Raw genomic sequence first — 18,265 nt, forward strand, 5'->3', positions numbered from 1 at the left:
TAACATTTCTTTTTAAGTTTCTTTTAAATCTGTCGATCCTCAAAAGATATTTTATCTTTACCTCTCCAGCTCCTTTCCCGCCCCCGGATGGGCTGAACTAGGGATGGCGGCACAGGCGCCGATTTCTCCAGACCACCTAAGAACTGCCAACCCTAATGGGCCAGCATAAGGCACACAACTCCAGGCCGAGAAGCCCTCCCCATACATGGACCACTTTTCTAATTACACGAACAAATCCTTTCTTGTTTTGAGTTGGGTCTGGGAAACAGGCAGATATTGCTTAGAAACTCACAAGCGTCCTGCTCCACTGCATCCAGGCTCCTGATCTAAGCATTCCTACGGGCCATTTCTCCCCTTAATAGCAGGATTATATTTACCAGCCTTGGCAATTCTCAAAAGCTTCCAGGAAAAAAATGCACGTTGTCAATTAACTTCATTAAGGAGGAAGACCCTTTTCCAAGAAGGGCCTGGAAGGGAGGGGGCAGGGGCATTACCACCTTCCCTAGAATAGCTGAAACCATGCATTCCCACTGGGGCTGCTTCTGCTGCTGCCCTCTGGGCTCCAGGAACCACCAGGCTCTGCTCTGCTGCCCAGAGCCCACCAGGAGAGGTAGAGGCAATGCTGGGAGAGGGGCTGTATAGTGAACATGGAGCGGACAAAGGGACCTCCTTGGGGACCGGCCTGTAAGCTATCTCCAGCACTCAAACCTGTCCCTCCACCTCCAAATCCTTTCCCCAAGTTTGGACTGGTGTCACAGTCCAGCGGGGGCCAACGGTGGCTGGGTGAGGGGAGAGAGAACATGAAAAGGTACAGTACCTGGTTTCCCATTCTGATCGGGGGCCTGGGGCCGCCTGCGTAGCGCGGTGACATAAAAGGCTGCAATTACAGGGAAGTAGTTCAGTGACAGCCTGCACTCCCGCCCAGGGACAAACACGACTGTGCTCCAAGCCACCAAGTCCAGTTTTGTTACAACCGGCCATCTTTCCAACTCTCTTTCTCCCGGTGGCCTCTTCCCTCTGGGCACAACTTCCTCTGGGTGGAGGGAACAACAGAGGCACCCGGCACGGGCGGCTCCTGACTCCGCGTGCGCCCGTGGACATCTACTCTGGGTGGCCGGAGAGTGCGGCTGGGCCTGGGCAGGGGGCGTGGAGGGAGGAGCTGTTATAGTGGTGCGGGGCCGAGGAAGAGACCTCTGCTCTCAGGAAGGGAAAATCGCGACTCAAAAGGGGACTCATACACAAAATGTTCCGGGTGTGCGGACAGAGCTGGACACACACGCGCGTGCGCACACACACACACACAGAAACCACTGACACAGGGGGTGGGGAAGGGAAGTGAGGATTTGGGGTGAGGGGACACAATGAGAACAGTAAGGGGCCAGCGGGCTCCCTGACTTGTGCGGGGCGATGGGCAGGAGCAGCAAGAGCGCACACAGAGAAAGGCTAGGGATGCAGCTTCGGTTACGAACAAATGGTTAACCAAACTCAAAAACCAAACCAAAAGTGAGAGAGGAAAAAACAAAAACATAAAGGCCGCTGACAAGGTCACAGAAATATATTTGCTTTTCTTTTGGTTTCAGATCCAAGCTGGGTGTGATGTCCAAGGAATGAAGACTGTCTTTGGGGGGGAGGGGGTGAAAAATTTTTCTTTTTAATTTCATTTGTCCATAAAGACTCAAAAGCAATGGCTAGAGCACATTTTTGATTTTTGTTTTTCCTCTGCTGGCTCTGTCCTCCTCGTGCCCCGCGCCCCCCGGCGGGCGGGCGAGCCACAGTGCTTTTTACCTGACTGTGGGGTCCCATCATGCTGCTGGGATTGTGAGGTGGAGGCTGTGCGTGCGGCGAGGGCTGTGACCCCGGAGGACCCTGTGAGGCCAGACAGTAGAGGCAGGTTATAGATCACAGCACATGGAGAAGCGCAGAAGCTTAAAAGAACAAAAATTAAACCAAAACGAAGGGCAGGCGGCGGGCGGGCGTGCGGGCTCTGGCTGGTGGGGAGGTGCGCGGCGGCTTGGGTCACAGGCTCAACGGTGGGCGCAGAGAGCGGGAGGGAGAGAAGCCGATGAACACACTCACGGGGCGGTTTACAGGGACGGGAAATAAAACCCAGCTCCTTTGCCAAAGCATGCAGGAGCGGGGGGCCCGGGCACCATCTACGGCTGGAGAGGAGTTTGCCATGTTAAATACGCTGGTTGTGATGGGCTTGGAGAGCATGGCGACGCATAGCAAGGCCCTGGTTTGGGGGAGCTTCCGGTCTGGAGGGGGACACAGACAGGATGCAGGCTCCTGGGCCTCACTGCTGAAGGGAGGGGGCCTGATGGGTGCACGGGAACAGACAGGAGGAGTCAGGCTGGGCCAGAGATCAAACAAACAAGGGAACAAAAGGACAGTTACAGAGAACCCATGCCGTGAACTTTATTAATTCACCTTCACTTTTAAAGGGCCCCATGAAGTAGGGTTTCTCATTCTTTTTACCCATGAGGAAACTGGATCTCAAGGGATGAGGGAACTTGGCCACAGCCACACAACTGGTGGACGACAAAACCAGGATGAGATGCCTGATGGCCCCGAGGCTCGCCTGGACTCTGTAGCCCAGAACTCAAGCTGGCATGTGCAGAGGGGCAGGAGGATGGGGCTGGAGGCCCCTGACTGCTGGGTGGGTGGGTGGAGGTACTGGGCTTTCCACTCTAGCCAGCAATGAGCCACCCACGGTCCTGAGCTGACCCCAGAATCCCTGGGCTATGCTGACCTTGGCTCCCCCCAGAAGAGATGGGCAGGTGAATTCACTCAAACCACAGGAGGGGTCAAACTGTGGGTTGCAACCCATTAGTGGATGGTGAAATCAATTTAGTGGGTTGCAACCATTGTTTCCTAAAAACCTGGAACGGAGTAAAAAAACAGAATAGAAACTAACAGCTCTGTGTGTATAAAGGCAAATCTTTTCACCCACTTCTTTTCACATTTATACGTGTGTGTGTGTATACTGGTTCGCCACGTCAAACGTATTTCCTACTGCAGGTCAATCAAAAAGCACAAAAGGCCCATCTTGGAAGCTCCTTCCTGCCTTCGGGATGTTCAGAGCTGGACACGGGGGCTGGTGACGAGGAGCTCACCCTAATCCACTCTTCTCTACCCTACATCATGCCATCATTACTCTCCCAAGTCGTTTTTGAGAAAAGTCCAAAACCTGAACAGGGGATGGGGGAGGTTACATTAAAAAGGAAAGGGAGAGAGAATCTTCAAGATGCAGGTAGGATTCTCTTAGTCAGCCTTCTCCCTCAAAGCCAGGCTACCCAGTCTCCCACCTGCTCAGAAAACACAGTCCGGAGCCAGGGCGGGGTGGAGGGGCTGGTACTGGGCAGTGGGCCCGGAGACAGGGAGAAGAGGTGTGCAAAGAAAGACAGCAGAGGGCCGTCCAGGAAGGCGGGGGCACCGCTGAGGACAGGCCTGGAGTTTCTTGGCCAAGTGAGGGGCTGCTCACTTCCGGAGAGCTCTGTGGAGCAGATGTTCCCCTACCTGCCACGCTACTAATTTCAACAAGTGTGTGTCTTTCTAGCGGCTGCCAGCAACGGCATGGTTTGTTACCATGAGCAATTTTCTTAATTAACAGACATTAATTAGCCATTTAGCAATTTTGCAAGCATTTGTTTAGCGGCTTTCCTAAACATGAATACCACTGTGATAATGGCGCTGATTAGAGGGTCCCCTAATTAACAGTACAGGGAAGGAAAATTGAAATCACATAAATTAAAAAGGGAGGGGAAGCTAATGAAGGCGGGACATATTTGCACCTGCAAGTCTTTTGTACCATGAAACTTGGGTGCAATGTAAACAAAATAAGATAATTCAAAGCCAACCCCCAAAAAAAGAAAAATAAAAAGAACAGAAGAAGAGGGTTCGAGGGTGAGGTCCACTTGCCAAGAGGGGGCAAAAGGCCTTCTGTTGGTTCCCAGCTCTTGGCAAGAAGAAAGTGCCTCCTCCCTCCAACTCTCGTGGCCCTTCCCTGGTAGATCTGGAGCTCCTTCGGTGGGAGCGGCGTGTCTCCAGGCAGGTCCCCCACACCTGTGGCCCTGTGAGCCAGGGGAGGCAAGCAGCAGCTGACCTGACGGCTGACTGTAGAAAACGTATGGAAAGCGCCCCAGAGTGTCTGCCACCCACAGGGGACCTCAGCCAGCAGCGGCCCCTGCTTAGGGCCAGTGCTCGAAACTGGGTCTGGAAGGCCATTCCAAGTTGTCTCCTGCCCCTAGATTATGGCTGCTTGGGCGCCCTGACGTTCAGAGGCCAGGCCAGTACACGTGCCTCATCTCTCTACCTCCCTCAGAAGCTCCCTGCCAGACTCTGGTAACTGGCCCCTGAAGAAGTGGCTATGGTACAAGTTCACCTCCAAATAGCCCCCTCAACACAGATGGCCAATGAGTAGTAAGGGCCGGGAGTGCACGGCTGGTCTGAGAGGCTCTGGGCTGGTCCAGCAACTTCTCTGGCTGGGAGGGAGAGGTGGTGAGTGGACTGTGAAGTCTGGGGAGGGAGCAGCCTTCTCAGAAGTCTCCCCCATGACTTGGAGCCCGGGTTTGGAACACTGAAGACAAAAGAACGCTGGCCTAGGTTGGCCAGTTGCCTGGAGAGAAAACCTCACCATGATCTCGAGACAGGTGGAGACGCGGCTCAAAGCAGGGGGCTCCTGTCCCACCCCAGAGTACGTGGTGACCGGGCTCCGCTCATGTACTTCCCAGCACAGCACCTAGCACAGTTAGGAGCTCAGTGAGCCAAAAAGTGTTTCCTCCATGAAGGCAGAAGCCTATCGATTCCTGGTGGTCACCCGCATCCAGACAAAGTGCCATCCTCTGGGTCTCTGCTACCTCCGCTTGGCCTGGAGCTGTCTGCCACTCGATCTGCGTCCAGACTCTGGCCCTGGGACAGTGTGCGACAGCACAGGGAGGTGCCCCGCAGGCCTGATGCATTCTTGGGGCAGAGAACAGGGCACCACACTGAAAATGGATGCTTCTGTTAAGACGATGACAGACCTGTTCCCAGCTCCACAAGAAGGAACGGGATTTGCTGCCCTGTGGTTTAGTGCACCCAGAAGAGGAGTTTCTCTCCTCCCATGCCTTCTCCACAGGAGACCAACAGGTAGGTGTTAAGAAGACAGACTTTATGGTCTTTTCAACTCCTTACCCACTTGGTCAAAAGGTCACAGAGGAGGCAGACCACAAATGACCTTGCTTGAGGCTCCGACCTTCTTTGGGTTGTTGGGCTTTTCTCTTCCCCAAACTCCGAAAGGATCCGGCAGGCTGGGGGAGCGGGTGCACGTAGAAGGTAGGGGAAGGAGGGAGTCCAAACACTGATGGTACTGATGAACCTTCCCACACAGGACGGCTGCCCCATGGGGCCTCCTGGCTTGCATTCGCTGAAAGCTTCAGAAGAACCAACATTAGGTGCATCTGGAAGCCTATTTGGCCAAAAAGAGCCTCTGAGTCCAGCTCTGCTTAGACGTCGAAGGATTTCCAACTCACGAACAGCATATCCACCCTCCCAGGATGCCATAGAGCACATGGTTATCAGCAGACATCTGAGGTGCACAGAGTACTGGATCAAACCAAGTAGAGGCTCCCACTGGCAGCTTGGGGAGAGCTACACCTGCCTGCAGTGGGTGGCCCTGACAGATTGTCACTTCTCCCAGTGCCCTGCATTTACAGGGAAGAAAGTGATGCCCAGCACAGAGGTGTGACCTGTCCAAGACCACAGAGAATGCACTGGTGGCAGAGCCACATCGCCTAATCCCAGCCGGGGGATCTCTTTATGACAATCATACTCCTGCCCACTGTAGGAAAAGTGGACTCAGCCACTGACTGCACTTCCCTCGTCAGAGAAATGGAGATAGTAATAAAGCCGCACGTCACCTGCATTAGCTCACACGACCCTGGACTCATGGCTGGAAAGGCTAGCAGTTGCTCTGTTTCATACCTCAAAAGGGTGAAGCCACTGGCAAAGCCATTCAGCGGTGGAACCAGGCTCCAAGTCTGCTTCTAGAGCTCCAGGGGGCCTGAGCTGGCCCACTACTCCACCAAGCCCACAAGGGGTGCCTCCATGTCACACATGGAGCATGAGGAACAAATCTTAGAGGCTTAAGGCTGGGGGTTGCGGCCAGTCACTCACCCACATACTTATTCTGGAGGCTGACCTCAGGGGTCCAGCCAGCCCCATCCATATCCTGGGGGTGGGTGATGGAGGCGCATCAGACAGGTCAGGCTAGCTGGGGAGAAGGATGAGGACACAGTGACAAATGAGCTTGTGTCCGTTTAAAATGCCATGGTGTCCAAGAGAAGGTGTCAGTTAAACTGAGGCCCAGTGTGGCTGTAGAAGGAAGGCCAATGGGGAGCTGGGCTGAGAACTGAGGTCCCCTCACTGGTCAGAAATCTTTCCACTGCAGGGCACTGCCCCCCTTGGCGGGGCAGGGGGGTGACGCCAGGGAGGCCTGCACCAGGGAGAGACCCCAAGTGGGAAACCCCATAACCAAATCTGGGAGAAGGGAGCGGAAAATGTGCCCACTTCCTGCCTGGGCTTTCATTCTGCCCCAGACCCTGTTAATGGACTTGCCACTCTGTCTCCAGGGCCCCAACATCTCTGACTGGAGATCCAGAACTCCCGCACTTCTCCTTTTGTTCCCTGCAGTTCCAGCGCTGGGTAATGTCCCATCTCACAGCCTCCGAGGGCCCTGTAAGCAGGGCCTGGGGGCCTGGGGGCCTGGGAGGTTCTGCAACGGTGTGACACTGAGAGTTCAGTGAGAGAGGCTTTCCTGTCACAGATGGGGAGGGGAGCAGAACAGCCCCATGGCATAAGAGAGCCATGGTCTCCGTAGAAAGGCATTTCAGAGTGTCAGCATGAGCCACCCATGCCTCTGGGTCACAGCTGGCTTGATTGAGTCCCTGCACTTCCCCCGAAGCCATCCTCGGGAGGTACATGGGCTTATGGCACGATGGCTAACGCTTCAGGTTCCATGGCCCTGGCTGGCAGCCGCTCCCAGCATCTCCGGGGCACACGGTGAGTCCAGTTCCCTCAGGAGGAAAAAGGGACATTGCAGTGGGGTGGTGCAGGTGACAGTGCTAGGCATGCGGGAGGTCCCTAGGCTTCCGTGGCCGCGCATTCACTCCTCATGTTCCGGTGGCCCCTCACTGCCCATTTATGGGGAAAGCAGCAGTGAGGCCCGCTCTGCTGGGAGCGCCCCCCTCAGCCTGTTGAAAGCCTACACAGGACGCTCCTCTTCAGACACTGTGCCAATCTGTAGACTCCACGCAGGCTGCTTGAGGGCATGGGCATGGCCTTCCCCACCATGTGCACATGCTGGACAGGGGCCGGACAGGGCAGAGAGGATTGGCCAACACGCAGACCCCACAGCCACAGTGTGCCGGCCCCTGGGTGGACACATCTAAACCCTCAGAGTTTAAGGGACACGGAATAGTACCAATGAGGTTATTGAGTTGATCCTCTGAACTAAAGATTCTCACAGAAAAGAGAGGATAGCGCTTTAAAATTAAAAGTCAAATTAAAACAAAAAAACAGTACTTTTTTTTTAAAGGGGAAAAATAATAAAAGCTAAGTGCTAAGTTCAATATTTCTAAAACTCACTGCTCCTTCACCTGGTGCCACTTCACACTCTCCAAGGCTGCCTTTCCCTTACTAGAAAGCATGGACTGTCAGGGAAAGAGAGCTGAGGCTTAACTCCAGGCTTTCTGGGTGCAGAGGCGAGCCGGGGAAAGAACACATATGAGAATGAGTTGTGGCCAGGGCAAATGTTGGGCTCCAGAGCCCAGGGCACTCGGGCTGGCGTCCTGCCTTGTCTTCCTGGGGTGTGGGCTGCTCATCTTCAAAGGGGAGGAGTTCAGGTGACATGGAGTTCGGGTTCCTCACAGGAAAGCCAGGAGAATGCTCTGTAAGCCGCAGAATGCTACATGCTTACCAATGGCCAAAATTTGCCTTCTGTCTTCACAGGAGGCCTTTGGGGATGGCACTTGGAAGTTTCAGGTGTCTCAGAGACCCAACACTCTACACATCTTCATCCCTCCTCACTTATGGGGCCAGTGGCCGCCAGCCTGGCAAGGCTGGGGGCATGTTTTATCGACAGGCTGCGGAGACAGACGACTTATATTACTAGGGGCCTGTGTCATCTGCCTGTTGGGCGTGTCACTTTAATTGAGAGAATATAAAATTACATTAATTATACACATGGTAAAAGGCATGTGGCAGACAATCCAATTTGCTCCTTGGACACAAATGCTGATAGAAAATGGCCTAAGCCCATTCTGGGGAGACGGGGCCAAGGAGTGCCCGAGTGCCACTGACTCCCCCCCCCACCACGTCCGCTGGTGCAGTCCACCTCGTCCCTGGAGCGTGAACTTGACCACGTGGCTAGGTGAGGGAGGGAAAGCTTTAGCCGCCCCTCCCCTTTAACATGCACCTCAGCAGAGGAGGTGGCTCGCACCGTTGCTTTCCTCTCCTGCCTCTGTCCATCCCCTCTCCATAGAAGCTTCTCTGTGTGTGTGTATGTGGGAGGTACAGGCCAGAACTGGAGCTGAGATGACCAACTCGAGGGCAGAGGGAGCCTGAGCTATCTGTGTGTCCACCTAGTGTGAGTCCAGGACATACCCAGCCGGTCCTCAGGAGGCTGAGCTGGGCCACACCTGACGGCATGGCCACACCTGACGGCATGACCACACACCCCCACCCCAAGAGCTCCACGTCAGGGGCAGTGGGCTGCCTAGGACATGAGCCCACGGGAATCAAAAAACCCTCTGGAGGCACCAGACCAGGAGGATGGGTTTTGCCAGAGAGAAGTGAAGTGGTGGCAGCCCCTTTTCCTGGGATGGTGGGGAGATGGCCAGTTAGAGGGAGGACAGACATCTCCCCCTTGGGGTCACCTCTGCATACCATCGGCAATTGATAAGGCCACCAAGGTCCCCTCTGGGCAAAGATTAGCAGAAGACTCTGATTTCTGTCTGAGCAAAGTCCCCAGCTGACCTCCGCTTCTCACTGCACCTCTCCAAGGAGCTGGGATGGGGCTGGGTGGACGGCAAGGGCGAGAGGTCTGCATACTTGTGAATCTGGTGCCAAGACACTCACAGGAGGTGCTCAGCGACCGTTCTCAGCAGACATGAGGCCCGCTTGCCCCACAGAGACGCAGAATCAGCAGGCGCTGGTTTTCAAAACAAAGGGAGGAAGCGTGGCAAATGAAAGTAGTGGCAGCGTCCAAGACCTAATGCAGAGTTCCGGCACGTACTGCCCCCCGCCCCCGCCTCTTCCCCCAGCCCTCGCACAGACAGGAAGACTGAGCTCCATCTCACCAGTCCCAGGGCCAGGCTTGGTGGCTTGCACCATGCTGCAGACCCAGAACAGAGGCTGGGGTCAGCTGCAGGGTGGGGACCCCAAGAGCACGGCTACCATGCTGAGCCAGAGGAGAAGCTGGCAAACTGGCTCATGGCCAAATACAGCCTGCTGCCTGCTTTTGCAAATAAAGTTTTATCGGAACACAGCCACACGCATCTGTGCCCGGTCCACAGCTGCTGTCACACAACAGCTGTCTGTCAATGTCAGTGCTGTGACAGAGACCAGATGGCCCACAAAGCCTCAGAGATCTACTATCTGGTCCTTTACAAGAAAGACAAGAAAGTATATGCTGACCCTTGGGATAGGGAATGGGTTTCAAGGTGGAAAAGGGGGAAAAACTGGGGTCTTTTAAAATCCTCAAGGTAGGGCACCTGGGTGGCTCAGTGGGTTAAGCCTCTGCCTTTGGCTTGGGTCATGATCTCAGGGTCCTGGGATTGAGTCCCACATCAGGCTCTCTGCTTGGCAGGGAGTCTGCTTCCCTTCCTCTCTGCCTACTTGTGATCTCTCTCTGTTAAATAAATAAAATCTTAAAAAAAAAAATCCTCAAGGTAAAATAAAACAGTACCATATCTACTTTCTGACTGTTAGCCTCAGATCTCCCCAATAAGACAAATGAAGCAAAAATTAACCCCACGGAGAATAAGGAAACTGAAGTCCAATGACATTACAGTATTATTTATCAGAGCCACGATTTTTCCCACTGCGGATGAACAGAATGAAAGCTGGACCAGGGGTCAGCAAACCCGAGCTGTGGTTCTCCTGCCATGATGCCATGCAGCCAGTCACACAGCCCCAGTTTTCTTAACCACTGGTCTTGCACAAATGACCTTTCATCCTTGTAACATGACAGCCAGCATTCACATCCAGCTGGCTGGCCCCGGAGTACCTTCCCAGCCTCCTTCTCACCACAGTGCTGGGGAACGAGCTCATCCCTCGAATGCCAACATAGAACATTCTGGGGACTCGATTCCAGCCCTTAGTTTTTTCAGCAGATTCACACTGTGTGACCCTCTCCTTTGTGGTGAATTTCTCTAGGGTCATCTTGGGAAGGGCCTCTACCTTGAAGGGCTACGGTTGGAATGTGGTGGGGGGCAGAAGAGAGATGACCATGCCTCCAGCTACTAAACTTCTGGGGCTCCCCTGCTGGAGATTCTTTGTATGTGCCTGTGTCTGTATAACCAGGCATCCTTTTCAGGGACATGGGACAAAAGCACACACGGGACCCAGTCCATCTGGGAGTGTATCCAACCACTGGGTCCCAGCACCCTGGGCTGAGGGTGCCCTAAACACCAGACACACGCGAACAAGCAGTACTGTGGACCAGTGTCCCAGGTCTATTACCACAGCAGCACCCCAACAGGCACAGAACTAGGCGCCCTAGAGAGCAGGAAGGCAGCAGTGAGATAATTAGCACACTGAGGCAGGGCCTGGAAGGAGGAACAGGTGTCCTCTGGCAGAGAAGAAAGAGAAGGGGCTTCTGGGCTGAGAGACTGGCCTCTAAGCTGTAGGGGCAGTGTGGCCATAGTGCTGGAGGGCCGTGGGCACAAGATGGAGACCTTGGGGCTGGGCCCTCCAGGATGAGAAGCAGGGCCCTTAACCCTTAGGAGCTCTTGCATGAGCGTGCCAATCAGATCTAGGTCTTGGGAATTACACATCCATTCCTTTCCTTTCCAAAGATGTTTCCATGGCGCCTCTCAAGTTAGAAATCAAGACTTGTAGCCACAGGAAAACTGAGTTCATGGCTGTCTTGGGAGCTAACTCTCCCACTAAGCCACACTCTGGCCCCGAACAGCTAACCTTCTTTCATGTTGGGGAAAGGTCTCCAACACCCAGTCCTAGCCATGTGGGTTTCTGGCCAGGATCCAGAGAGCAAACCTCTCTCTTCCTGACATAGACTCACTGCGATAGAGACCAACTCTGTGGGTAAGCCGGAGGGGTAGAGACAGACCCAGGATCCAGAAGCATGCTGATCCCTAGGAACACCTAACCTTGCCAAGAGAACCAAATCCCCACCCCCCCCACTCCAAATCAAAAGATTGCCTTTTGCTCTGCAAATGGATAAAATTGCAAAGATACGTCTTGCTCCTGCCCGCCAGCCTCGATTTCACTCTCACCAGCGCTCAAGCTCTGCTGTTAATCACAGCGGCACAGGGAAAGCGAGGTGCATATTAAAAAGCACTGCCTCATCCACCCAGAGAATTCCTGCTCTACTTTAAGTTCTCCAGCACATGCATGCACACAGCCTTCACCCTGCTACCCCTTCGTACCCTGAAAGACGATCCACAAAGTAAGGATCTCATCATATCCAATTTGGAAGGGATGGCACAGGGCTTTGGAAGCCCCATGTCCAGAATGCCAGAATCCATCCCCTTTTGTCCACTGAGCGGAAGACAGCTGAGCTGGCAACAGGAAAGTCGGCCACGGTTCTCCCTGTGCTTTGTAGCTCCCTGGACGGTCTCATGCCTCCTCTTCCCCAAAGACAGAACAGCTTGGGGAATGGCCCAAGAGCTCATCCTCCTTCCTCAGCTAAGCAGAAGCAACAGGATGGGGCAAGGGAAAGAACCAGAACTCTGGGAATAAAGGGGTTTAGGAAGCCCGCCCAGAGTCACCGGGCAGTGGGTTATGCAACTGGGCAAACCTCAACAGAAGCACAAGGGACAGCTAAGTGAGTGTGTGCAGGGAGGAGTGGGGGAGCTGTTGGAAGTGCCCCAGATTCATGGCCAGGAGCACCGTCTCCCACCCCTGTCATTCTTACTCACCTCCTCCCAGAAAGCTGGAGGACTAAGATACTGAGAGTCAAGTACTCAGTCCAGTCTGAGAACTGACCCTCAGCAGAGGAGGTGGATCAGATCTCCCCCACCTTAAGGAATCCTTCGGGAGCACCTGCTTCTTTGACTAGGCTCTCCCAGGACCCTAATCCCAGGGTGCTGCCTCCTGGCCTGCCGTCAGCCAGCCTGATGCTGAGTGCGCTTCAACCAACTCTTCTGGAGTTGTCTGGCCCCTGACATGGACACTTCTTTCTTCTGCCCCAAAAGCCTCTGATGTCCCAGGGGACAGGAGCCGGGTCTCCCCTGCTTGCCACTGCCCTTCCTGTGCCTGCCCCCTCATGGGGTTTCATGTCACACACAGGCAGGTTAAGGCCCAGAACGGTAGAGCCGCGGCCCCAGAATTGACTGCACTTCTCCACGCTCTTGAGTAAGTTTCTCGGGACTGATCCGAGGACGAGGCTCTTCATCAGACTCACTGTCGGGGCATGTGTTTCTTGGGGCAAGGATAGGGCAAGACGTTGCCCAAGTCTCCTGAATAACACTGACCTGAGACTGAAGAGCCTTCTAGAAAGGCAGGGGAGAATGCTGCTGTCTACAGAAGAGGCCACACAGTCATGCTGGAGGTACAGACGCTGGGTTTAAGAGCAGCGGCCCTGGCCCATCGTGGGGATCAACAGCTGGTCCAGTAATGGCGTGAGGGTAGCAGGGCTTAGATCACAAAGACCTGTGAGTATCTTACCAAGAGCCCAGACTCTGTGTCTTTAACACAAGGACATCATCAATAGGAAGAGCTGGGGTCAGCCCCATGGACTATGAACAGGGCCCTGTATACCAGTTCCGTTTGGCCTCCTGACTGTGGGAGGCCCGCAGGGCTGGGCAGAGAGCTGTCACTCAAATGTGTACTGAAAGAACAGATGGCTGAACGCAAGTCCCTGGGAAGGAGGGCTGATGCGGATTTCTGATCTGCCTTTCGTTCTGACTGCATTTCCAAAGTCCTAGCTGGTGAAGTAGGGAGAAGTTGTTCCTGCTTCACAGGTGGGGAGTGGACACTCAAATGACACCCAGGTGAGGCCAGCTGGTAACAGAACTCAGGATGCCCAGCAAAGACCCAAATGCCTGGGCGGGAGAGTCAACATGAACTCGCAAAAAAGAGTTCATATTAATGAGCCCGGCAGGAAGAGAATGAGAAGCTCCCGGCCATACAACCTGCTTCCCTGCCTCTACCTCCCCTTGGTGGACCGGGGAGCAAGGAGTTAAGCCACGTAGGGCAGGATTAAGTGAGGTAACACATTAAAGGGGCCTGTGCTTGCTAGGTCCCAAACACATGGGTGTAACTGAAAGTCTAATACCCATCGGAAACACCCAGAACCTCTCCCACGTGCCACTGCCACCAAAGCTGTGCTAAGCCTCTAGGAATAGCCCCTTCTTGGATGAAGAGCACCCACAGTGGCCCGTGTCCTTGGACGAGCTGCGGGACCTAGCTCCGCCGTGACCCCTAGCTCTGAGAAAAGAACAGCCCCAGGACAGACCTATATGCGTCCCCAAGACAGACACCTGAGTGTTTAGCCACGCCGGGCACCAGTCAGGGCTTCATGGGCCTCGTTTCCTGGCTCCTCAGAGGCGCCCGGGAGTCTGGGGCTACCTTCACCCCAGCTGTCTGGTGAAGCAATGGCGCCCAGATGGGTTAGCAGACTTTCTCAAGGCAACTCACGTGCCAGCCCAGGGCCTCCCAGAAGGATGGAAGGCCTTGAGGGGAGGGGGGAGTGGGGAGGGAGAGGGAGAGGAATATGGCAGATGAGCTTCCAGGGGCCCAGGTGCTCATCAATGTGGATCCTAAAGCCCACGGGTGTGTTTCCACGGCAGTAGTAAACCAGCACTGAGCACGGCTCCATGTTTCTATGCAGAGTCCGTCCTTACCAGAGCCCCGCCAAGGAGGCACTGTGATTTAATGAATGAGTGCTCTCAGCATAGCTGAGGACACCAGTGCCCAGTGAGGTCAGGTAACCTCCCCAGAACACATGGTCAGGAAGTGGCACTGGGGGGAGGGGGGAGGTCAGGGATCCTCCTCCTAAGCTCACCACCACACCTTGCGCTGCCCTCTTCCAAGGTGTCCATAGGAGGCCTCTCCCAGGGCTGCTGCCCACTGATGCCCCATCCCTGCACTCAGTGCAGAGCTGATGTGGTGGACCCCAGTCAGGAAGCCCAGCACCCAGCCTGGAGAGAACACTGCATAAAAGCTGTGGTCCCCCAGCCATACTCTTACCAAGTGTAACCACCCCCATTTGGGTATTAGCAAGAGACAGGGGCTTGCTGGGCAACCAGTGGGTCTGGCCCAAGGCCTTCATTTATTCCAAGACCTTATCTGGGGGAGGGAGAGGTTCCGGGGAAAGGCAGGCTGAGCGGGCTGAGGAGTTCACTTAGGCAAAAGCAGGACAGGAGCCCAAAACCAGCCCTGTGGATGGGCTGCTCCATCCCGGCTCTCAGAACAGCACCTCACAATTAGCACCTGGCGAGATGTGAGAAAGCCCTCTGACCCTGGCCCGGCCCCTTGGCCCAGCCCAGACTCCCCAAAGGGCAGTTTCCTTCAGCGTGGTGTGATCTTATTCAGGGGGGTCTAGCCTGAGCCACATAATGCCAAGGCATGTTATTATAGGATTCCACTGGAATTCTCTTCCTCCAACCTCTTCTGCTACAAGGGCTGAGGAATGTGACCTTTTTTTTTAAAGGGGAAAAAAAAACCCTCAGCATGATCTGCACAGAAGGTGGAAGCAGGAACACAGAAGGGTCTACCCCCTCCGCCAACTATGAAGAAACAAAACAAAAACACAGGGGGCTCCTCCACCCTCTGGAAAGGCAGGAGGATCATGGCGGGGGTGGCAGGGGGAGGGCGGGGACGAACCCAGTCATGGCGCTGGGACAGGGGACAGGACAACACGGCAGAGCAGCTCCCAGACGCAGGGGGGGAATCTAATCTAAGAGAAATCCAAAGTAAAAAAAAACAGGACTAAAGGGGAAAAGAATAAATCGGCCCAAGCTTTTAAAACCCGAGGGGTGAAGGGGTTGTTGACACCAATCTTTGACGACGGGATCCCTGAAAGTCAGACCCAAATCAGCTCACAGCTCAGGAGGAGAGAAGGGATACCCTGGGGTCTCCAGGGGTTTTAGGAGCAGCAGTAAGAACTAGTGCGAGCCTCCCAGGTCCCAGGGTCCTTCTGGAAAGCACTCCCTTTCCTTTCACTGCAAAGGGAGCAGAGACCTGTGGCGGGGGAGGTCCTCAGCGGGGAGGCGAAGGCCACCAGTGGCTGGGCTCCCTGGTGCTGGGCTTCCCCGCTGCGGGGCCAGCTCCGCGTTAGGGGGCAGCCGAGGCCCGCAGAGAGGCCCGGTGCTTTGTTACTGAGCAAACCTCCCAGGCACTGGCTGCTGGTGCGTAGCTAACAGGGCGGCAGACACTGATTTATGTCCAACTTTCCATTTCATCAGCGAGAGTTACGGTGCGACACGCGGAGTTCACGTCTGTCGGCGGGGCGGAGAGGTGGCCCGAGTGTGCAGACAGACACAAACACGCCTGCACGCGTGCACACAGGCACACGCGCCAGTCAAGGCCACAACTTTGTTTTCCTCTCCAAAGGGAGGGCGAGGGGGCCGGCAGCCTGGCCTGGCACGTCAGGAGTAACCTTTTGTCCGCGGTTGCTAGGAGCCCCGGCACGGTTTTCTGCCGCTGGGCAGATGCTAGGCACCAGGCTGGCTGCCGGGTGGGGCGGGAGCACAGCCTGACCTTTGTGGAGGTGGTGTTGGCAAGAAGTAAAGCCTCCCCCCACCTTCTCTCCTGCCCTGGCCTTTCCACACAGGCCAGGCAATTGTTGGGGGACTGTGTGTGGGGGGGGGAGCTGTGTGTGGGTCCATGGCGGGGCCAGGGGCCAGCTCAGGTGACAGGGTTTCCCAGCAGCCAGGGTCCTCTAAGGCACCTAAGGCCCAGAGAGGGGAGGATGGCCCTGCAAGGACACCCAGCAGTCTGGCAACAGGGCTAGACTCAAACCAGGATATCCACGACCAAGGGCAGGAGTCTTTGGGCTTAAAGCCACTGCTGGCTTGCTGTGTGTGTGTGTGTGGGGGGGGGGGGGGAGCTGCTGCAGGACTGGGGGCACTCCGTTGGCTTGGAACAGGTGGGGCTGGGGTGGAGGCAGCCCAGCGCCCAGCAGTTGGGGTGCCCCGCCTCCTGTCTAATCCTTCTCAGCAGGGGTGACCCTGCCTTCTGTCAGTCTGGAGGCAGACAGCAGGGTGAGGGGCGAGGAGGAGGGGTGTTTCTGCCCCCTGAAGGTACTGGCATACTTCCCGACCAACCCGACCCCCCACGGCATCTCTGTCCTCCTCCCCCACAGACCGGCACAGCACATCAATCGGAACCCATCCTACCCTCAGTGATGGAGCCAGGGCAAGGGTCAGGGACCAGAGCGTGGGGCCCAGAAAGGGAGGGGACTTGCTCCTCCTCACCCAAGACAGGGCATTTATCGAGAAGCTCTGGAGCCTACTACCTGGTCCACACCCATCTTCCCTGAGCAACTCCGGCCAATGGGAGCCTCAGTTTCTTCATCCTGAGTGGAAATGCTGTTAGCTCTCAGGCCTACCTCCAGAGTCAAATGGAATCACACACGGGGATACCTTTCCTAATCTAGAGTGTTCTACCAACTACAACAGGAGGTCAGACAGGTCTACTTTAGGACCTGAGAGCATGGGCTGGGAGCCTTAAGGGGCAAGGGGGCAGCCACAGGACCACACGCCAGGCCCCCTCCCTTCGAAAGTGAAGGGTCTGACAGGGTAGGAGGCATGTAACAGCCTCTACCCCGCAGTCCAGTGCAAGTCAGAACCCTGGGCACACCCTCCCAGCTCTGCTTTCTCCCCACTCCCACATCCAGCAAGACGCTGTGATTTCAGGGCATGGAGGCACAGGCCACTGCACTGAGGCACCACTGCTGCCCAGGGCAGGGCCACTCCCCGCCCCCGGGACCACAGCCTGGAATCCATACTTACACAATGGCAGCCTGCCACAAGTCCAGCCCCTCCAGGCTACTGGGTCTTCCTGGAACCCGATCACTTCCTTTCTTAGGAACCTTCCAAGGCTCCCCTGTCTTTAAGCTTAAGTATCTCTACAGGCCTCCTGCCATCCACTGCCTCCTGCTCAGACCTCACTCCTCTAGGTTATCCCCTCAGGGAAGTTTCCCAGATGGACCCCAGGTTAGGCCAGATGCTCCTTCGCCTGCCCCCTGTGGTACCGGACTATTGGTGTAATCATTCCCTGCCTCCTCCACCAGACTGTGAGCCCCTTGAGGGTGGGTACAGGGCTGCCTCATTTTTCCGAGGTGCTCACTGAGGCTGCGTGATTAGGTCACTGTGGCCTTAGAGACCATGTCTGGCCAACGGGCTACACGATGACCGGCAAGTCTGCTGGGCCTCACGTGGTTTAGGTCCTGTCCTCAGACTGACCATCCATCAGATACGGAACCATGCCCCCCATCCCCCACCACCAAGTCCTCCCTTTGCTGCAGACTTTGAAAACCACACAAACAAGGTGGTTTGCTTCTTCCCAAGCCTCTCCTCGTCCCACCCTGGCTCTAGTCAGCAGAGAGGTCTTTCCTGCCGCTGCAGCTTTCTGGCAAGAGGAATGCCAACTCACTGTGCTGCTGCCTGCTTGCCGCCAGAGAGGAAGGCAGGAAATGGACAGCACTCGACCCAGCTCTTGGGAACTGCCTAAGCGGCCACCACCGCCAAACCCTTATTTACTGGGCTTTGATCCTCCCTGGAAACACACTATCCCACCCCAAGGCGCTCAGTCCCCAGGGCTCTCTACTGGGCAGAGTCTCTACTTGGTTACCACTGAGTGCCAGGGAGCTCACTACTTTAAGTAGGCAGGTGGTAGAACGGTCTTACATCCAAAGACTCAAACTGGCCTCCCTCTTCTTTTCTCTGAAGGATCTGAGATCGAAGGGCTGAGGAGTCAGGTTTGAGTATCTTTTTTTTTTTTTTAAAGATTTCTTTCTTTCTTTAAGTAATCTCTACAACACCCAATGTGGGTTTTAAATTCACAACCCTGAGATCAAGAGTTGCACATTCTTCTGACTGAG

General features: G+C 55.3%; 1 protein-coding gene across 7 annotated transcripts in view; it reads right to left on the minus strand.

The window, feature by feature from the left end:
* SSBP3 (single stranded DNA binding protein 3) overlaps positions 1–18,265 on the minus strand; it is a 162,308-nt gene that overhangs the window by 24,325 nt on the left and 119,718 nt on the right. For 3 of the 7 annotated variants that reach the window (XM_082685246.1, XM_082685245.1, XM_082685249.1), the window contains one exon: positions 818–877. The exons of 2 other annotated variants lie outside the window; for them this stretch is intronic. In XM_082685246.1, the coding sequence (XP_082541372.1) occupies positions 818–877 (60 nt within the window). Of the gene's footprint in view, positions 1–817; positions 878–1,785; positions 1,867–18,265 lie in introns of all 7 variants that reach the window. 2 more of the 7 variants (XM_082685244.1, XM_082685243.1) reach the window with 1 other exon arrangement.

Source organism: Mustela nivalis, assembly GCF_964662115.1.
Source record: "Mustela nivalis genome assembly, chromosome: 10".
Classification (NCBI taxonomy): domain Eukaryota; kingdom Metazoa; phylum Chordata; class Mammalia; order Carnivora; family Mustelidae; genus Mustela; species Mustela nivalis.